This window comes from Bufo gargarizans, chromosome 3, assembly GCF_014858855.1.
Source record: "Bufo gargarizans isolate SCDJY-AF-19 chromosome 3, ASM1485885v1, whole genome shotgun sequence".
Classification (NCBI taxonomy): Eukaryota; Metazoa; Chordata; class Amphibia; order Anura; family Bufonidae; genus Bufo; species Bufo gargarizans.
Genome location: NC_058082.1, coordinates 281014110 through 281034762, shown reverse-complemented (window position 1 = coordinate 281034762; position 20653 = coordinate 281014110). Strand labels below are relative to the sequence as shown.

Genomic DNA, 20653 nt, shown 5'->3' with positions numbered 1-20653 from the left:
ATTTCTTTTATTATTGCATTGAACTCATTTTAAGCAAAAAATCACTAAAAATTTTTTTTTCTATTGGTCTTTATTAAAAAGTTTCAGCTCCTTTCTCTGTATAGCCTTGAGATTTTGAAGTACCAGGCAATGTGTTTATATTGTTTCCCATCAGGCAACTTAGCTGACCGATCCTTACCTCTAATCCCCTGACCTCATAAATACTCATTGTAGCTCAATTCTTATCTTACCAATAAGAAGATAATTTAATGGAGTTGTCCCATAAAAATTTTCTACAGTTTTCAAACCAGCACCTGGATCTCAATACTTTTATAATTTCATGTCATTAAAAATTTAGCAAAGCCTTTGAGTTATTTAATAAAATGCAGCTATATAGTGCTACCTGTAGTTAGTTTTTCCCTTATTTCTTTGTCCTGCTCACTGAGATGGCCGCACATGCTCAGTTTCATCCTTCATTTGCCTCCTGAGCTGTGATAGGGAGAGCATGGACACGCCCCCTTAGCTGTGATAGGGAGAGCATGGACAATCCCCCTTAGCAGCGGCAGAAAAGACCCTCCCCTTGAGCTGTCAGTTTGATATAAATCTAGCAAAGCAATGAATGGGGAGATCTCTGGATCCATGTGAGGTGCAGGGCTGGTTCTAGCTTTGTTAGAAAGAGGTTGTCCTGTACTATATGATGTCTGATTTTCATTTGTTACATTAGTCATGGGATAACCCCTTTAAAATAAGTGTTTATAAACTGTTAGGGCTGTATTAAACCTGCAGATCAGCATTTCGATTGTCAAGAAGTAAGCATTCCTTCCCGACAATTGCCTGCTCATCGGTGAAGGAGACTCCTGCTATTACATGCAGCAATCTCCTCCACAGTATGAGGAAGATCGATCACTAATGGTCGTCCCCATATAGAATCATTTTTTGCAGAGCGTGATTAGACAGCACGATATGCCGGCAAACTATTTTTTAGCCTGCATAAAAAATGCAATTGCCTGATGCTCGTTCATCGGGTAATCGGCGCCACTTTTACACTGGCAGATTATTGCTAACAAACGTTCCTACAAATGCTTTTTAGCTATGATCTTGCTGACCCTCTGCAGGTTTAATACAGCCCTTAGTAGTTCAAAGAGTAGGGATATACATAGCTAGCAAATAACAACTGAAAGTAAAAGTAAGATGCTTACAGCTAGGCAAAGACTTAACCCCTTATGACAAAAACTGCTGAAAATTAAAATTTTATTGAAAATAATTTTCCTTTCTTTTGCCCACTAGGGGACTTGAATCAGTGGTTCTTTGATCACTTATAATGCTTTGGAACACATAGTCAATGGTACACTGTAAGGCCATACTGATGGCAGGCCATGGTAACATTGTCATGGCTAAACCGAGCGTAATGTTAAAATACTTGAAGCTAAAAACAAATATTACATAATTTAATCATATTACTATTAGATAACTTCTCGGTCGGGGTTCTCAACCTATTCTAGTTTAGAGTGATTTAGGGTGAAAGGTGGGATTTTGCTGTATCGTAGAGTAAAACTATAAAAAGTTTACCAAATATGATGAGTGTAATAGTTTAGGCCTCTTTCACACTGCTAGGCTGAAAAAGTCAATTCCAGAGCATCTCCTACCAATGGTCAGTAAAAACCACTGACAGAACACAGAGACCATCAGGTGCCCGCTGAGTACCTCATCTCTTACAATAGAAGTCTCCTGTTTGTAATCCTGTTTTTTTCTTCTTAGATCACAGACCTGTGCGGTGCAAAACATGTGGGGTTTTTCGGTCCAGCTCAGTTTTTTATTGCATTGAAATTAATTGCTGCAGCACAAGCCGGTCTGGCAGTTCGCATGGAGAGCATTAAGTGCGGTAAGGAGATTATAGCACATTGCTGTCTGTAAATGTATGTTCACAGTGTATATCTGTCATCATATACAGGTCCTTCTAAAAAAATTAGCATATTGTGATAAAGTTCATTATTTTCTGTAATGTACTGATAAACATTAGACTTTCATATATTTTAGATTCATTACACACCAACTAAAGTAGTTCAAGCCTTTTATTGTTTTAATATTGATGATTTTGGCATACAGCTCATGAAAACCCAAAATTCCTATCGAAAAAAATTAGCATATCATGAAAAGGTTCTCTAAACGAGCTATTAACCTAATCATCTGAATCAACTAATTAACTCTAAACACCTGCAAAAGATTCCTGAGGCTTTTAAAAACTCCCAGCCTGGTTCATTACTCAAAACCGCAATCATGGGTAAGGCTGCCAACCTGACTGCTGTCCAGAGGCCATCATTGACACCCTCAAGCAAGAGGGTAAGACACAGAGAGAAATTTCTGAACGAATAGGCTGTTCCCAGAGTGCTGTATCAAGGCACCTCAGTGGGAAGTCTGTGGGAAGGAAAAAGTGTGGCAGAAAACGCTGCACAACGAGAAGAGGTGACCGGACCCTGAGGAAGATTGTGGAGAAGGACCGATTCCAGACCTTGGGGGACCTGCGGAAGCAGTGGACTGAGTCTGGAGTAGAAACATCCAGAGCCACCGTGTACAGGCGTGTGCTGGAAATGGGCTACAGGTGCCGCATTCCCCAGGTCAAGCCACTTTTGAACCAGAAACAGCGGCAGAAGCGCCTGACCTGGGCTACAGAGAAGCAGCACTGGACTGTTGCATGTCATTCGGAAATCAAGGTGCCAGAGTCTGGAGGAAGACTGGGGAGAGGGAAATGCCAAAATGCCTGAAGTCCAGTGTCAAGTACCCACAGTCAGTGATGGTCTGGGGTGCCATGTCAGCTGCTGGTGTTGGTCCACTGTGTTTTATCAAGGGCAGGGTCAATGCAGCTAGCTATCAGGAGATTTTGGAGCACTTCATGCTTCCATCTGCTGAAAAGCTTTATGGAGATGAAGATTTCCTTTTTCAGCACGACCTGGCACCTGCTCACAGTGCCAAAACCACTGGTAAATGGTTTACTGACCATGGTATTACTGTGCTCAATTGGCCTGCCAACTCTCCTGACCTGAACCCCATAGAGAATCTGTGGGATATTGGGAAGAGAAAGTTGAGAGACACAAGACCCAACACTCTGGATGAGCTTAAGGCCGCTATCGAAGCACCCTGGGCCTCCATAACACCTCAGCAGTGCCACAGGCTGATTGCCTCCATGCCACGCCGCATTGAAGCAGTCATTTCTGCAAAAGGATTCCCGACCAAGTATTGAGTGCATAACTGAACATAATTATTTGAAGGTTGACTTTTTTTGTATTAAAAACACTTTTCTTTTATTGGTTGGATGAAATATGCAAATTTTTTGAGATAGGAAATTTGGGTTTTCATGAGCTGTATGCCAAAATCATCAATATTAAAACAATAAAAGGCTTGAACTACTTCAGTTGTGTGTAATGAATCTAAAATATATGAAAGTCTAATGTTTATCAGTACATTACAGAAAATAATGAACTTTATCACAATATGCTAATTTTTTTAGAAGGACCTGTATATCTATGTATGATTTGTCTATCTGTCCTCTAGATTGTAAAACTCAAGAAAACAAAAAAAATGGAGGCAGTATTTTTCCATCAGTAATAGGAGGGTGCGTTAAATAGATTTCATACAATAGTGTCCATTATTTACCATTAATTTAATGGATCCTTTATAAAAAAAATATTGCCAATCACAGTCACACAATCTAAACTCAACTTTTTTGCTATATTTGCCTCGTTTCTAGGTACAAATTAAACAAAACATAAATGTACACAAACATGATTTTTTTTGTCAGGTCCGTCATGAAAAGTGACATCTAAGGGCTCAAGCACACGACCGCGTGCTGGCCGGGACCGTGTTGCGGACCGTGGGGCTGCCGCATGTGATGGTCCATATCACGGTCCGCATCTGATGTGCACTACTTTTTTGCGGTGCGGTGGCACGGACTAAAACCCCATGGAAGCAATCTGTAGTGCTTCCGATCCGTGCCTCCGTTCCGCACCGCATTTCCCATCTCCCGGATTGCGGACCTATTCAAGTGAATGGGTCTGCATCCGTGATGTGGGGTGCACACGGCCGGTGCCCGTGCATTGCGGACCCGCTGTATGCGCATCTGGGAGATGCAGTGCAGAACAGAGGCACGGATTGGAAGCACTACAGAGTGCCTCTGTGGGTTTTCTGTCTGTGACTCCGCATGTAGTGAATGGGTCCGTGATCCGCATGCGGCAGCCCCACGGTCGGTGCCCATGCATTGCATACTGCAATTCGCGGTCTGCAGCACGGGCCCTGTCAGCTCGTGTGCAGAAGCCCTAAGGCTGGGCTCACATCACATTTTTCTCATCTGTTTGACGTATACAAAAAACGTATACTATAAAAGGATGCTTCAGACTGATCCATTCACCATAGAGTTCCATTGTAAAAAAAAAAAAGTAGTTTTTGTTTACCATTGTGAAAAAAAAAGTATATATTCTTTTTACTGGACTACAGTATACAAGATACAAGAACCTGGGGTGCTGCGTTTTTATTTTATTTTTTTGTAATGTATACATCAAAAGGAATCATAAATGGTGATGTGAACCCACCCTAAAATTTTCTGCTGAAAATTAAAAAAAACTGGCCCCTAGATTTACTAATATGCCTTGTGCTTACAAAACTAGGGTCTCTACAAATTCTTCCCGAATTATTAGAAAAAAGGGTTGGGCATAGCAGATGAGATGTGGCTTTTGTGGGGAAAAGAGCAGGGCCTAAGATGTGACATTTTGCTCCAAAATTGCACCACAATTCTGGCAAAAATGTTCTATCTCAGTGTAAACCAATCAACAGTTGGTATAAAGTCAGAGAAAAGGGTCTCTCCCTCACCACATTTATCATCCAGCCTGATCCACTTGCTACATCTGGTGCAGGTCTAGTAGAAGATTAGTAAATCTGCCCTTTGGTCTTTAAGTACCAATTTTTTCTGTAGGCGTTTTATTTTCCTCAGTCCTAATGTTTGCTGTTGGGGTACATGGCAGCATAACTCCCATTCAAAACATAGAAACAACCATTAAATACTTGATAATAAATAAATAAAAACACCAGGTATTATAGCTCCTCCACACACAAACTGAACCCCCGGAACCTCATTTAAAAAGGGGGCGAATTTCCTGCCGTTAGCCTTACAACGAATGACAGCTGTCAGTTTTTCCTGCCTTCCTCTCAATAATTGCCAGGAGTAACAAAGGGCAAATTAAGAAACCGGCTCGTACTTAGTGTGCAGCTGAGCTAAAGATTACCCCACATAGACATGGCTCCATATATCTGTAAAATAAAAGCTGATAGAGATAGAAAGAAGAGAGGGAAAGGCAAAAAAGGAGAGGAAAAAAGCCTAAAGTGACTGACATGGCAACTACTAAATTAGCCCTTAAAAAAGGAGGCTCCAAGGGAGTGTGTGACCCTGTGGGGGGCCAAATATTCACAAGACAGTGAAAAAAAAACGGTGTTAAAACCTGCAGACTCGGGCCTCTTGCACACGACCGTATGCCCTCCGTGAGCGGGCCATATGTCCCGGAGCGGCATTCATCATGCGCACAGGAGCACACAGGCCACGCGCAGTGCTATTGTCCTGCACTCGTTCGATCTTATGAGGGCAGGACAATAGCCCCGCGGGCGGCCCGACGTTCACAGCATCATTGTAATCTATGATGCTGTGTAGTCCTATGCGCACGATCAATGCCGCTCCTGGACATATGGCCACTCACAGACTGTATATCTCGATGGGCATACGGTCGTGTGCAAGGGCCCTAAGAATATGGACCTTTATGTACCTCTGGGCCAATGCTTTCATCAAGGCCACATAACGTTGGCAGTTCTAACATTGCAAAAAACCTCATTGCAAATAAAAGAACTGCATCACTTGCCATCAAAAGATAATGTCATTAAAGGCTGAAAGTGGACTTGTGATCTTTCCGAATTTAGTGAATATTGAATTAATTAGTGCTAAAGATAAAACTAATAAGACATGTTTTCAGATTACTACCGCTCCCTATGTAAATGGCAAAATCAATCACGTGATGTTGAAATGATCAGCATCCTGGTTTTAAACAAGTATTTGTACGACGGTTTTTCCCCAGTTGATAGAATATCATATAGTGATTGATCTACCAGGGATGAATGATTTCCTGCATTATGTGACACAGGTCTAGACATCTATAAGTTATGTAGGTGAGAATTTCAGCTCTACTTCTTTATAGCTTGTCTTGTCATAATGCCGGGACTATTTAGTTAAATAAGTAATGTGATTGTGAATGATTAATGAAAGCCATAGACTGATGTGTTCTCACGATCACAATCTTTCTTCTTTCCTCCCGTTCACAGAGTTACCACTTGCTTGTTTCCTGTCTATGAAATTTGACAACTTTAAATATGGGATTCAATCAGTGAGCACAGATGCCCAACTATTAAAACACAGTGCCAGTGAGAGAGGCTCTAACCATTCGCATGGTGAAGGAGAAACTAAGGTAAGAAAATATCAAAAATTATAAATAATATTATACTAGCAGAAGGACCCGGCTTCGCACGGGTATATTTCATCTATTTTATTTAATGTTTGTGTGTCGTTAAAAGATATCAACAGTATCCCCCATAACAGTGACCTCTACAGCAACCTGCCCCTTTAACAGTGAACTCCACAGTCCCCCCACCCCTTAACACTGACCCCCTCCCACAGTGCCCCACCACTTTAAAATGGGACCTCCACAGCAGCCCATCCCCTTAACTTTGACTTTCACAGCAGCCTGTCCCTTTAACAGTGAGTTTCACAGCACCCCACTCCCTTGACAGTGACCTCCACAGGGGCCCGCCCCCTTAACAGTGACCTCACAGTGCCCTGCTGCCTTAACAGTGACCTCCACAGCAGTTGCCCCTTTAATAGTGGCCCCTGCCCCCTTAACAGTGACCTCCACAGTGTCCGCCTCTTTAACAGTGACCTCGACAGCGGCCTGCCCCCTTAACAGTAACATCCACAGGGAACGCCTCTTTAACAGTGACCTCCACAGTGCCCGCCCCTTTAACATTGACCACCACGGCGCCCTGCTAGGGCTACACGATGACATGTGTCGCGCAACATTTTGTCTCAACAATTTTTATAATGATAGGCTATGGTGTCGCACTGCGATATGTTACATGCTGCGACTGCGACACGAGAGTTGCAAAAATGCATCCAAGTTGGATTTTTCTGCTACTGTTGCATCGTAGCATGTCACATGTCGCAGTGCAACACCATAGACTATCATTCTAAAAATTGGCGCTACATTGGTGCAACATCAATGTCGCGCAACACATGTAGAAGTGTAGTTGTGCCCTATTGTGTCATGCAACTTATTGTCGTCGTGTAGCCCTAGCCTAAAGCTGACCTACAGTAGTGAAAAAAAATGGCTGGGTTGTTATGGAAACCTGGAGTAAAATTGTGTGTATGTGGAGACTAAGGGCCTGCGAGCTTCTATTGGTTGATAAGGGACATGTGACCGTGTGTATGGCAGTTATGATATGAAGAGAAAGACTTGCAGGCTTGTATTGGTTAATGCAAGTAATTTTTTGGAAATATCTCAGGAACGGTATGTCCTAGAGCTGAGACTTCTGGAAAGATTTCTTTCTCAAGTTTCGTTGAAATCGATGGTTGTGTTTTTGAGTGATCGCGGAACATACACACATATATATGTCCTTCTTTCTATATATAGATAGTGGCTCACACCTCTTGATTTCTGGACTCAGGTGCACTGTCCTTAGGCCTACCCACTGCTAATTATAATATTCAAAAATTAAAATAAAAAATATCCATAATGGGTCAAGACATTACGAAATAACTAGCAGGATAGGTAGGGCATAGTGCAGGAATGTAAGATCGCTTTCTAGTTTGTCTGGGCGCCGCTCTGTTCCCCCGCTGTGCCCCTCGTTCACTTTTACCGCCTGGTATGCTTAGGAATAGCATCGGTACACGGAGGAGGAGACTGCCCTGTTTCTCAATGGGCATCTCCTTCTCCCTGGCTGTAGCGCGGTCCAATCACAGCAGAGAGCGTCACACTCAGGGAGAAGGTGAGTTTTTTTTCTCCCTGGCTGTGACGCTTTCCGTTGCTATTGGACCTGGCCTCCAAAGACAGATTTATCAAAACTGGTGTAGAGGAAAACTATCTTAGTTGTCCATAGCAACCAATCAGATTCCACCTTTTGTTTTCCAAAATAGCTCTGAAAAAGGGGATCTGATTTGTTGTTAAAGGCAACTTATCCAGTTCACTCAAGGGACTCCGACACCTCAATCCGATGCCCAGAGGGTTACCCAAGGCCTCCTCAGGTCCGCCAGCCAGGTACATAAAGATCTGATGCTGATTAAAGGGGTTGTCCGGGATCAAGATTTTTGAAGGTCCCCCCAGATGTTTTTAGGCATTTTTACACTTCAGCAGGGCTCCTACAGTCCCCCACTGATTTTTTACCTCTCTGTTTATGTGTGCGGTAACCTTCTGCCTCACTGCTTTCTGGGGCGCAGCATCGTGTTGTTTCAAGTGTGTGTCTGCACCTCAGACCTCAGTGCAGCCGCCCCCCTAATTCATATGCCGCCTCCTGCCGCAACTATTCCTCCCCCTTAGTCACGTCCTTTAACGCCTCCTTCCTGAAAATGCTCTCTGCCCGGTGACGTCACTGGACTAGAGGGGCGTGGCTTAGCTTGGTGTGTTGACGCCTAGTTACTGCCCCTCCATGCGCTCGGAATAATTACTGAGGCTGACAGTGACATCACCAGGCTCCCTGCAAAGCAGAAGAAGAGGCTTGGCTATGCAGAAAGGGACCCGGTACGTCACTGACTGTAGTAGTAATAGGAGACTGCATACAAGTGCTGCTGCTTATTTTCCACAACTCACCTTCCTCTCATGTCTCCTCATCATCTCCATTCCCACAAAGATTCACCTGTATTCAGGATCATGATTCCTAAAAAGCAGAGCACAGAGGAGGATGAGGCAGCACTTTGGCTCATTGTGGTGAATTGACTTGTCCTCCTGTGTGATTAGGACAGGTTCTGTGTGCACTTTTAGGACGGTGACCATTTTATTTCCCCTAATGATTGCTTCCCAGACAAAAAAAACCATTCTAAGTACCGTAATGAAGTATATTTATTATAAAATAATATTTAAGTATTTTCATTTTTTTTTGTTCCTGGAGAACCCCTTTAATGAAGATTATTTTGCATTTAAGAAGCAAATGAACAATTAAACAATAAGTACAGAGATGTCCCTAGCCTTTAAGTCTGGGCATATACGATTTTTACCTAATATGAATGAACCAGTTAATTCCACTGTCATGAAGCAGTAGGTCTAAATATAAAATAGAACTGTGAATTTTTATTTTTATCTTTTCTAATAAAAGCAAACTAACATCAAGGTCTTTGCTACTGCGCAATTTCCAGCTACTGTAGACTGTCCTGCCCACTGTACATTCTGTTTCACAATGAGTTGGTCTTCTTTCCGTTTTTTTTTTCCCTTTAAGTCAGAAGCCAAGACATTTGTGACATCTCCTCAGAAATCACCTTTCTCAACCTCTTTGGAATATGCACGCGGGAAAAAGCAAAACAGTCCTGAACACCACAGTGGAGGTGAGATAATAAGACTTGTGGAATTTTTTCAAGATTGTAGTTATGCCTAAAGGAGTTCTCCACTTTATGCAATCTCTTGCTAGAAAAATCCCTTCACAATAAGCTGATCATAAAGTTTCCTACTGCTGGAACCCCCAGCAATCAGCTGTTATCTGTGGAGAAACCTAACAGTGTGTCTTGTGTTCAATTTGCTTGCAGTACCACTGCAGGAAAAATTTAAGGGGTATTCTAGTCTCGCAACTTTCTGCATCAATTGACAGGAAACAACACATGTTATCACTTACTAATAGTGATTGTTTATCTGTAGTGCCCTGTTTTCCTGTACTCCATCATGGTCACTTGAAATTTTTCACTGTGTTGGTTCCCTATCCCGATGCCATCATGTCCACATCTGAGGCATGGCAAGGCTTGTAAGGCTCGGCCTTCTAGACACAACATCATCAGTGATCTTGACTCTCAGGTGCAAGGTTTTATGCACCTGGACCCTGCCCTGTAGGCATCATGTCAGCAATGATGCTGTGCCTAAGGGTACTTTCACACTTGCGGCAGGACGGATCCGACAGGCTGTTCACCCTGTCGGATCCGTCCTTCCACTATTTCGCCGTGCCGCCAGACTGCCGCTCCGTCCCCATTGACTATAATGGGGACGGGGGAGCAGAGCTCCGGCACAGCACGGCAGTGCACAGCGAAAGGCCGCCGGAATAAAAGTCCTGCATGTCCGAATTTTTAGTCCGTCGGCCTCTCACCGCGAACTGCCGTACTGCGCCGGAGCTCCGCTCTGTCCCTATTATGGTCCATGGGGGCGGAGCGGCGGTCCGGCGGCACAGCGAAATAGCGGATTGACGGATCCGACAGGGTGAACAGCCTGTCGGATCCGTCCTGCCGCAAGTTTGAAAGTACCCTTAGGCCTCATGCACACGACCGTTGTGTGTTTTGCTGTCCGCAAACCGCGGATCTGCAAAACACGGATGGCGTCCGTGTGCGTTCCGCAATTTGCAGAATGACACGGACAGCCTTTAATATAACTGCCTATTCTTGTCCGCAAAGTGCGGACAAGAATAGGACATGTTATATTTTTTTTGCGGGGCCACGGAACGGCGCATCTTTTGCGCCCCATTGAAGAGAATGGGTCCGCATCTGAGCCGCCAAAACTGCGGCTCGGATGTGGACCAAAACAACGGCCGTGTGCATGAGGCCTTAGGGTGGGTTTTTTTCCAGTAGAGTTTCAAGCAGGCTTGGATCCAGGGTTGTCATCGTAAATTTCAGGGCTCCATACAGGCAAACTTTGTGCCCCACCACCCTTCTTTATTGAAGCTGTTTACCAATGACTATAAATAATATGTTCATGATCTGAAGTATGCACATGAACATTACTTATATTATGACTAACACAACAAGTATACTACTAGCATAAAAAAATTCGTGTTGCAGCAGATCTTTTCTGTAGAGGAGTAGGTAAGGAACCTGTTTACTATACAGAAGGTTTGGAGTTTGAGTCTCACTGGCACCTGTAACACAATCTTTTTAGTAAAAGTTATGGCAGAAAAAAAAACTTTTTTTCTTTTATGGTAAAACACAATTTTCTGCAAAGTTGAATGAAACAGAAACCTTTACAGTTTTTGTAACATATTTACTACAGTCATGTGAAAAAATTAGGACACCCTTTGAAAGCATGTGGTTTTTTGTAACATTTTTAATAAAAGGTTATTTCATCTCCGTTTCAACAATACAGAGAGATTAAAGTAATCCAACTAAACAAAGAAAACTGAAGAAAAGTCTTTTCAAGATCTTCTGTAAATGTCATTCTACAAAAATGCCTATTCTAACTGAGGAAAAAGATAGGACACCCTCACATGTATTCCCTCTTAAATTGGCTCAGATCTCACACAGGTATATCACACCAGGTGCACATAATTAGTAGATCGTTACTCTGCATGTTGAATGAGGCTTGCCCTATTTAAACCTCAGACATTTAGTTTGGTGTGCTCCTGACTGTTGAAGTGAGAGTGAGCACCATGGTGAGAGCAAAAGAGCTGTCAGAGGACTTCAGAAAAAAGATTGTAGCAGCCTATGAGTCTGGGAAGGGATTTAAAAAGATCTCAAAAGATTTTGAAATCAGCCATTCCACTGTCCGGAAGATAGTCTACAAGTGGAGGGCTTTCAAAACAACTGCCAACATGCCCAGGACTGGTCGCCCCAGCAAGTTCACCCCAAGAGCAGACCGCAAGATGCTAAAAGAGGTCTCCAAAAACCCTAAAGTGTCATCTCGAGAACTACAGCAGGCTCTGGCTACTGTTGATGTAGAAGTACATGCCTCTACAATCAGAAAGAGACTGTACAAGTTTAACTTGCATGGGAGGTGTGCAAGGAGGAAACCTTTGCTTTCCAAGAGAAACATCGAGGCCAGACTGACATTTGCCAGAGATAAAGTTGACAAAGACCAGGACTTCTGGAATAATGTTCTTTGGACAGATGAGTCCAAAATTGAATTATTTGGACACAACAGCAGAGGACATGTTTGGCGTAAACCAAACACAGCATTCCAAGAAAAGAACCTCATACCAACTGTGAAGCATAGAGGTGGAAGTGTCATGGTTTGGGGCTGCTTTGCTGCAGCAGGACCTGGTCAGCTCACCATCATAGAATCCACGATGAATTCTACTGTGTATCAGAAGGTGCTTGAAGAACATGTGAGACCATCAGTTAGAAAATTAAAGCTGAAGCGGAACTGGACCATGCAACATGACAATGACCCAAAACATACTAGTAAATCAACCAAAGATTGGCTGAAAAAGAAGAAATGGAGAGTCCTGGAATGGCCAAGTCAAAGTCCAGATTTGAATCCCATTGAGATGCTGTGGGGTGACTTGAAAAGGGCTGTACGTGCAAGAAACCCCTCAAACATCTCACAGCTGAAAAAGTTCTGCATTGAGGAGTGGGGTAAAATTTCCTCAGACCGATGTCGAAGACTGGTAGATGGCTACAAGAACCGTCTCACTGCAGTTATTTCAGCCAAAGGAGGTAACACTCGCTATTAGGGGCAAGGGTGTCCTATCTTTTTCCTCAGTTAGAATAGGCATTTTTGTAGAATGACATTTACAGAAGATCTTGAAAAGACTTTTCTTCAGTTTTCTTTGTTTAGTCGGATTACTTTAATCTCTCTGTATTGTTGAAACGGAGATGAAATAACCTTTTATTAAAAATGTTACAAAAAACCACATGCTTTCAAAGGGTGTCCTAATTTTTTCACATGACTGTATGAAATATCACAAAACAGTATTTGGTATTCCATAATTAGCTGTACAATATAACGAACACATTATTTATGGTGATTGGTAAATGTTTTTTGCCCTTCATTTTGGTAATAAACTACTTATTTAGTGACATGCCTGTGAAGAAATTAGCTTTTTAGGCAGAGACTTTTCCAACATAACAGGTCTGTAGTGTAATGGTAACTCTTTTGCCTCTCATGCAGAAGGTCTGCAGTTCAAATCCTTATTAATAATTTCTTTATTAAAAGTCTATGTGCTGGAAGAGGGTCCTTCCCCCAACACATATCCAGCACAGTTTCATTAGTATTCTGCTTCATTAGCATTTCTGATGTTCCAACTGGAGAAGGAGGGGAAGGAGAGGCAGACACCTGATGTTACCTTCACTCCCCATGAGTCTTGCGCTGGGATGTAAGCACTCAGAACTTTATCTTCTGATTTATATAATGCAGCAAGGGTCAGTGATGGTGTTATCTATTTTTTTGTGTAACCGGAAAACACCTTTAAAAATGAGTTCCCATTTAAAGCAATGGGTTGTAGGTGTAATGCAGGACGTCCTCCAAAGAGAGAAAGATTCTTTGTAACTGCTATCCTGCTCTGGCCAACGGATAGGGATCCTGACAACTCCCTCTCTATTACTGCAGAATTCCTTAATAATATAGATAAAAATTAGTTTTACGAATAACACATAAAAGTATGTACCTGTCTCTGTCTATCCATATGCAAAGATGAGGCAGCTTAGGGAAAAAAGCTTTATTCAGCCAGTGGCAACGTTTCAGCCCAACTCAACAAGACCCAAGCAATATTATATGAGAAAGCTCCAAGTTTTATACATCCTTCTTGAGGAGGGATATTTTATATACCAGTTTGCCTAGGGAGCATTTCCAGGGCAGCATGGTGGCTCAGTGGTTAGCACTGGTGCCCTGCAGTGCTGGGGTCCTAGGTTTGAATCTAACCAAGGACAACATCTGCATGGAGTTTGATCCAGCAAAAACATACAGTTGGAGCGGCACAGCAAAAAAATTGAAAGAAAAAGGGGGTGCACGCCTCCAGGGAGAAAGAATCCAGTCCTAACTGAACGACCAATGAATAGGGCGAAGGCAGCACTCCAAAATAAATTCAAAATGTATTCACTCAATGTCAGTGAAGTTTGTATGTTCTCCCCATGTTTGTGTGGGTTTCCTCCGGGTACTCTGGTTTCCTCCCACACTTCAAAGACTTACTGATAGAGAACATACATTGTGAGCTCTATTGGAGATAGCAAGCAGTGCTATATAAGTGAGTAAAATAAAAAATTGACTCCCTATGCCAACCCAGTGTTCGCCACAATGGGAAACTTTATTCTCACAAATGTATTTTAATGTATTTGGAAAGGCAAATGCATTTTTTTCATCAGTGTGCATGCAGATGTCCCTTTCTCTAAATTACAAGAGACTGGACTTCAATAATGTTTATTGTGTCTCATATATAAATTACCAGCCTATAATACAGTAGTAAACATAACATGAGTTTTTGTAGGCTTTCTATATAGCAAACAGCAGGCCCATGCACGTAAGAAATATACTAATTATAGTGTCATTTGAACTTATCAATCTATGATTTGATTACAACATGGAAGCATTTATTCCATTTCCTCCAGTAATTACAATATTAAAGGATTCTGTCAGTCTGAGTTTATTCACTTATTCATAATGTTCATTGTGTTCCAAAGTCGTTAAGTGGACTGACTAGTCTTTCCCCTGTAGCTGGGTACGACATGTGCTGTACAGTATTAAGTGATTTATACACTAAAGCTATTTAGTTCTTATCTACTATTTTTTTTTATTTGTTACCATGTACCGACCATAAAAATGTTTTGTGCATAATAAAAAAGGAAAAAGCAACAGTAGGAAAGACTGTAGGAGAATATTCTCAACATGAATTTTTTTAAGATATTCTGCTGACTCCTATGAAACAACAACCTTGCACATCTGGTGTAGATTGTTTAGATCTTGTAGTGTGCGATAAATCTTAAATAGTGTTATAAATTTATATTCACAAATTCTTCTGGGTCTTTGAGATTTTAAACAACCTTTTAATGTGACTACTTTAAAGGAAATGTGCCATCGGAAAAAAATGACCTACTGTTTAAATAACTTTTCTATAATTAACATATTTGTAACCGTTTCCCAACATGTGACGTAATAGTACAAATTTGGTGACACATTTTCTTTAAATGTCCCTCTATACCTTCATCCTGGACCTCAGACTGATATCCTGATATAAAGGGGGCAATAACAATCAACATCTGCCTTTGATACACACATGATTGCAGGCTGTATCTTCCTTCATCTTTGCCTATGCTTATACTGGGTTTAATAAAAATATCTTCGGAAAGAAAAACTGATGAAACAACATTATGAATATCACTAAAAATATGAGACAAAGTCATACTTTGGATTATTCATGCCCAAAATTGCAGTGCATAATGCTTTCAGCTCCTTATGGTTCCGTAGGATTGGAAGCAGGCAGCAAAAAAATTTGGTATCCAAGTATATCGTTATAAGGAACTTTAAAGGTTATGTACACCTTCGGGGGCAATTTTTTTAATTATTTCATTTTTACTCATTTTGGGCTAAAAATCTTGGTCTTGATGAAAAATATTACAAACAAAGAAATATTGTGGACTGGCGCTCTGTATGTGTGGATAAAAGCCAATGATGTATACAATATAAAGTGATCACATTCGTTTAATGGTTGCTAAAACATTAAAATTCCTATAAAAACACAATAATAGTACAACAAGCTACTGTTATCTAAATGGATGGGGGTCTGAGGTATAAAATAGCGCAGACAAATCAGGTATTTTCTGTCCCCAATTGTGGAGTATTCCTTATGGGAATAGAGAGTCCTGTTTGGTCTCAAATTGTTGGTAATTGTCCAGACTCAATGTCCATATAGCAGTGTGAAAGTGCTATTTTGCATTAAATGGAGCTCTATGTGGGCTCAAGAGTCCCGTTTAGTCTCGAGTTGCTGGCAAATGTCCGGACTCAATTTCAGCGCAACAACAAGAGTGCTCACTTGCACTATGTAGAACCCTACGTGGGTCTTACCTTCTCCACGATCGAGGAAATAAATCTTAAGTTGCGGTCTTCCAAACCTGAGTATCAGTGTACGCTGCTGTGTTAGAATGTCTCCAAACTTTCCACACGGACGCCGGCAGGTCACGTGGTCTAGTGCTGCGCTGTAGTGTGTTCACGCCAGACGCGTTTCGGGGACCTCTTACCCCTTCCTCAGTGGCAGCCACTGCTGCCACTGAGTAGTATGCTGTTCACGCCAGACGCGTTTCGGGGACCTCTTACCCCTTCCTCAGTGGCAGCTGCCACTGAGGAAGGGGTAAGAGGTCCCCGAAACGCGTCTGGCGTGAACAGCATACTACTCCCTTTCTTTGGACATAAGAAAGAGGCCTCTACGTTTATGATTACAAAAATCTGAAGGATATTTTCGATTGATTTTCGAATGAACGGAGCGCTCCGGATTCTACCAACCTTCTATATTCGAAATCTCGGCTCCAATACCCACGATACCTTGTGTGGTGAATCACACACTACAGCGTAGCACTAGACCACGTGACCTGCCGGCGTCCGTGTGGAAAGTTTGGAGACATTCTAACACAGCAGCGTACACTGATACTCAGGTTTGGAAGACCGCAACTTAAGATTTATTTCCTCGATCGTGGAGAAGGTAAGACCCACGTAGGGTTCTACATAGTGCAAGTGAGCACTCTTGTTGTTGCGCTGAAATTGAGTCCGGACATTTGCCAGCAACTCGAGACTAAACGGGACTCTTGAGCCCACATAGAGCTCCATTTAATGCAAAATAGCACTTTCACACTGCTATATGGACATTGAGTCTGGACAATTACCAACAATTTGAGACCAAACAGGACTCTCTATTCCCATAAGGAATACTCCACAATTGGGGACAGAAAATACCTGATTTGTCTGCGCTATTTTATACCTCAGACCCCCATCCATTTAGATAACAGTAGCTTGTTGTACTATTATTGTGTTTTTATAGGAATTTTAATGTTTTAGCAACCATTAAACGAATGTGATCACTTTATATTGTATACATCATTGGCTTTTATCCACACATACAGAGCGCCAGTCCACAATATTTCTTTGTTTGTAATATTTTTTTCCTGTATGGGTGATACAGTTTAAGGACTAGAGCACCTGGTCCCTATCACACAGGAGTGAGCTATTCCCATTATTCAAAGTCTACATTTGATTAAAAATATTCAGCTGTTCTGTCACAAAGGGTTAACTGTCTACCTGTTCTATCTGTGTGAATCATACTTTCACTTTGTGCCAGTCATCTAATAAACCTTATCTCTAAATAAACACCTATTTAAGCCACATTCTTACCAGTAAGGCAAGAATCCTCTGGATAGGTCATCAGTATCTGATCGGTGGAGGTCCGACACGAGGACCACGGCTGATCAGCTGTTTGAGAAGACACTATGGCCTTCTCTCAGCGCACCAAGAAAAGCGCCATACGTTGTACAGAGGCTGTGCTTTGTATCACAGCTAAGCCCCATTCATTTCTATGGGGGTGAGCTGCGCATAGGCCATGTGACCAGTGAACGTGTCATTACTTGGGGAAAGCTGTGAGAAGGCCGTGAGAAGGCCGCGGCGCTACTGTGAGCATAGCTGCCTTCTCAAACAGCTGATCGGCGGGGGTGCTGGGTGTTGAACCCCCACCAATCAGATACAGTACTAATGACCTATCCAGAGGACAGGTCATCAGTATTTAAGTCTCGAAAAACCCCTTTATTTCTCTCTGCACCTGCAGAGCAGTGCTGGGTGTACTGGGTCATGTATTTAATGTATACTAAGATTTATATATAATATTGGTGAGTTCAAACTGCTTCATAACTGAGTAGAAACTTGGATAGCCCCTTTAAAGGGCATCTGTCAGCAGATTTGTACCTATGAAACTGGCTGACCTATGTGCTTGGCAGCTGAAGACATCTGTGTTGGTCCTATGTTCATATGTGCCCGCATTGCTGAGTAAAATGTTTTAATATATGCAAATGAGCCTCTAGGAGCAACGGGGGCGTTGCTGTTACACTGTACTGTCTGCAACAGGTCAGCCAGTTTGATAGGTACAAATCTGCTGACAGATGCCCTTTAAGCCTCATGTACTTTGCTGAGCATAGTGTCTTAGTCACTAATCTTGCCATTGTACATTCAGCAATTTTTTTTGTGAGGATGTGTTAAAAACTGTATGATATCAAAGACACATAGAAGTACAATAAGGACCCATCAGAATCGATGGATTCCATATTACAGATCCAACCAACACAGGTTCATGATATAGCCCTATAGTCCGATGAACCCTGTGGCCTCCTCAGAGCATTCCAAGCACAATGGTGTACAATGGATAGGGGCTGTGCTTTGTATATACTTGAATGGGACTGAGCTACACATGAGACGAGGCTACAGCACTCGCTGGAGCGCCACAGCCTCTATAAACAGCTGATTGTTGGTGGTGCTGGGAGTCGGACCCCCACCGATCAGATATTGATGACCTATTCTGGGGATAGTTCATCAAATTTTTAATCCTGGCTAAATGCAGGATATAGAATATAGATTTCCATATGTACAGATTATAAACTTCAAATTTTATTGTTAGAACTTGATATGTATAAACTGATATCCACACTATTACCTTGAATTTGTACTTTGGATCTCAATGATTTACTTTTATTTTGATCATCCTGTAGTGTTCTTGCTACTGTATGCTACGAAGAGCTTTCTAGGAATGTCCACAATGACAGTACAGCAATGTAGAGAATGATGTTTTCCCCTTATAAGATTACTATAGTGGTATTGCCTCATAGAAGAAGTGTACTTGTCATTTCTCAGTATCTGGTGTTTATAGAAATGCAGTACAAGAAAATAAGAACTTTCCAAGTAAAAATAGAAAGCATCTGAGGAAACAATGCCACTCCTATGGTGTCAGCTTTAAAAGTTCTCACAGGAAGCTTTCTTCCTGAACACAGTACAAACAATCCGAAGGTATAAAAACAGACATGAAACCATTCTCCTCATAAAGTCTACTTTAGGCCTTATGCACATGGCCATATCTGTATTTCGGTCCACAAACCGCATATCTGTAAATGCCTTCCATGTGCAATCAGCATTTTTCTCACTCCCATCACTAGAAATGACTATGCTTGTCCACAATGCGAACCAGAATATGACATGTTCTATAATTTGGGGAACGAACATACAGATGCCTAAAGCACATGGATTACATATGCGTGCTCTCTGTTTTTATTTTTGGGAAGAAAGGGATGCAAATAAGCTCTTAACAAGCTCTGCTACTAATTCCACCAGATGTACAGCAGCTAAGGCTATCCTATAAGTCGATGTTCAACCCTTTAACTAGGTTGAGATATGACTTTGATGATAAATAAGCCAGCAACTCTTCTGCAGACAGCTGTTTCAGGGTGATTGGCGCTCATCAGTGCAGAGCAGAGAGTACTGGCTTAACCAGTGCCGATTCTAGCTTGAAATTAAATGCCGCCCCTCCTCCCCCTTCTCCCTCCCTCAGTGCTTTGTGCCTGAGGTAAAAATTGAAACGTCACCTACATGCCAAAATCGGCTGTTTGAAAGAAGGCAGCGCTATGAGAGCAGTTTTCTCTGCTCTGTTCACCTGCTCACCACAGCATTTGCAGTGATGAGTAGGTAAACAGAGAAGAGAGGGCAACACTCGTCCCAAAAAAATATAATAAGCAGACATTCCCTTTAAAGTCATACTTGGAAAACATTATATACAGCCCTATAGAACATACAGGGTATATGTACCTCTTACATCCAGTGACTTCTACTTATAAGTAGATGTTCTCTTTCCTCATCTTCTCCTGTCAGACCAGACCACCATGATGATTTCTTTCAGCCATCTCTTCTCTCTGCAGAGTTTGACAAACTTTTCCGTCATCCTCTCACCTTCTGAACACCCCATCCTGCCACCCCAATACTGTGTTCGCTGTGCTCCCCAATACTATACTGCAGAAACAGTCCCACTGAAAATACTGGTTCCAAGCAGTGCGCCATTACAAAAAATACCCCCTTACCTTTCAGATCAGACCTCCATATCAAACCTCAGATGAGACCCCCCATCTCAGACCAGACATTCTTTAGACCTCTATATCAGACGCCATATCAGACCCCCATTAGCCCTTCATGTCAGAAACCCCCCCATCTCAGACCAAACCCTGCATGTATCAGACCTCAGTCCAGACCCCATTAGACCTCTCAGATCCCCATATCAGATCTCCGACCAGACCTCCAGAACCCATATAAGACCCCCATTAGACCTCCAGACCCCTATATCAGACCCCCATTAGACCTCCAGACCCCTATATCGGACCTCAGACCAGACCCCCATATCAGACCCCTATAACACTTCCAGACCCCCATATCAGAACTCAGACCAGATCTCCAGACCCCCATTCGATTCCCAGACCCCATTACACCTCCAGGACCCCCATATTAGACCTCCAGGCCTCCATTAGACTTACAGACCCCCATTGTCAGAACTCAGACCCCCATTAGACCTCAGATCCCTTATATTAGACCTCCAGGCCCACATATCAGACCCCCATTAGACTTACAGACCCACAATCAGACCCCCATTTCAGACCTCAGACCCCCCATTGGACCTCAGATTCCCCCATATCAGACCTCCAGACCCCCCATATGAGACCTCAGATCAGACTTAAAAATAAATTAACTTA

General features: G+C 42.4%; 1 protein-coding gene across 3 annotated transcripts in view; it reads left to right on the top strand.

Annotated features, from left to right (window-relative positions):
- REPS2 (RALBP1 associated Eps domain containing 2) overlaps positions 1 to 20653 on the top strand; it is a 118230-nt gene that overhangs the window by 27035 nt on the left and 70542 nt on the right. For all 3 annotated transcript variants that reach the window (XM_044287998.1, XM_044287997.1, XM_044287999.1), the window contains exons 2-4: positions 1738 to 1861; positions 6334 to 6476; positions 9490 to 9595. In XM_044287998.1, coding sequence (XP_044143933.1) covers positions 1738 to 1861; positions 6334 to 6476; positions 9490 to 9595 — 373 coding nt within the window. The remainder of the gene's footprint in view (positions 1 to 1737; positions 1862 to 6333; positions 6477 to 9489; positions 9596 to 20653) is intronic.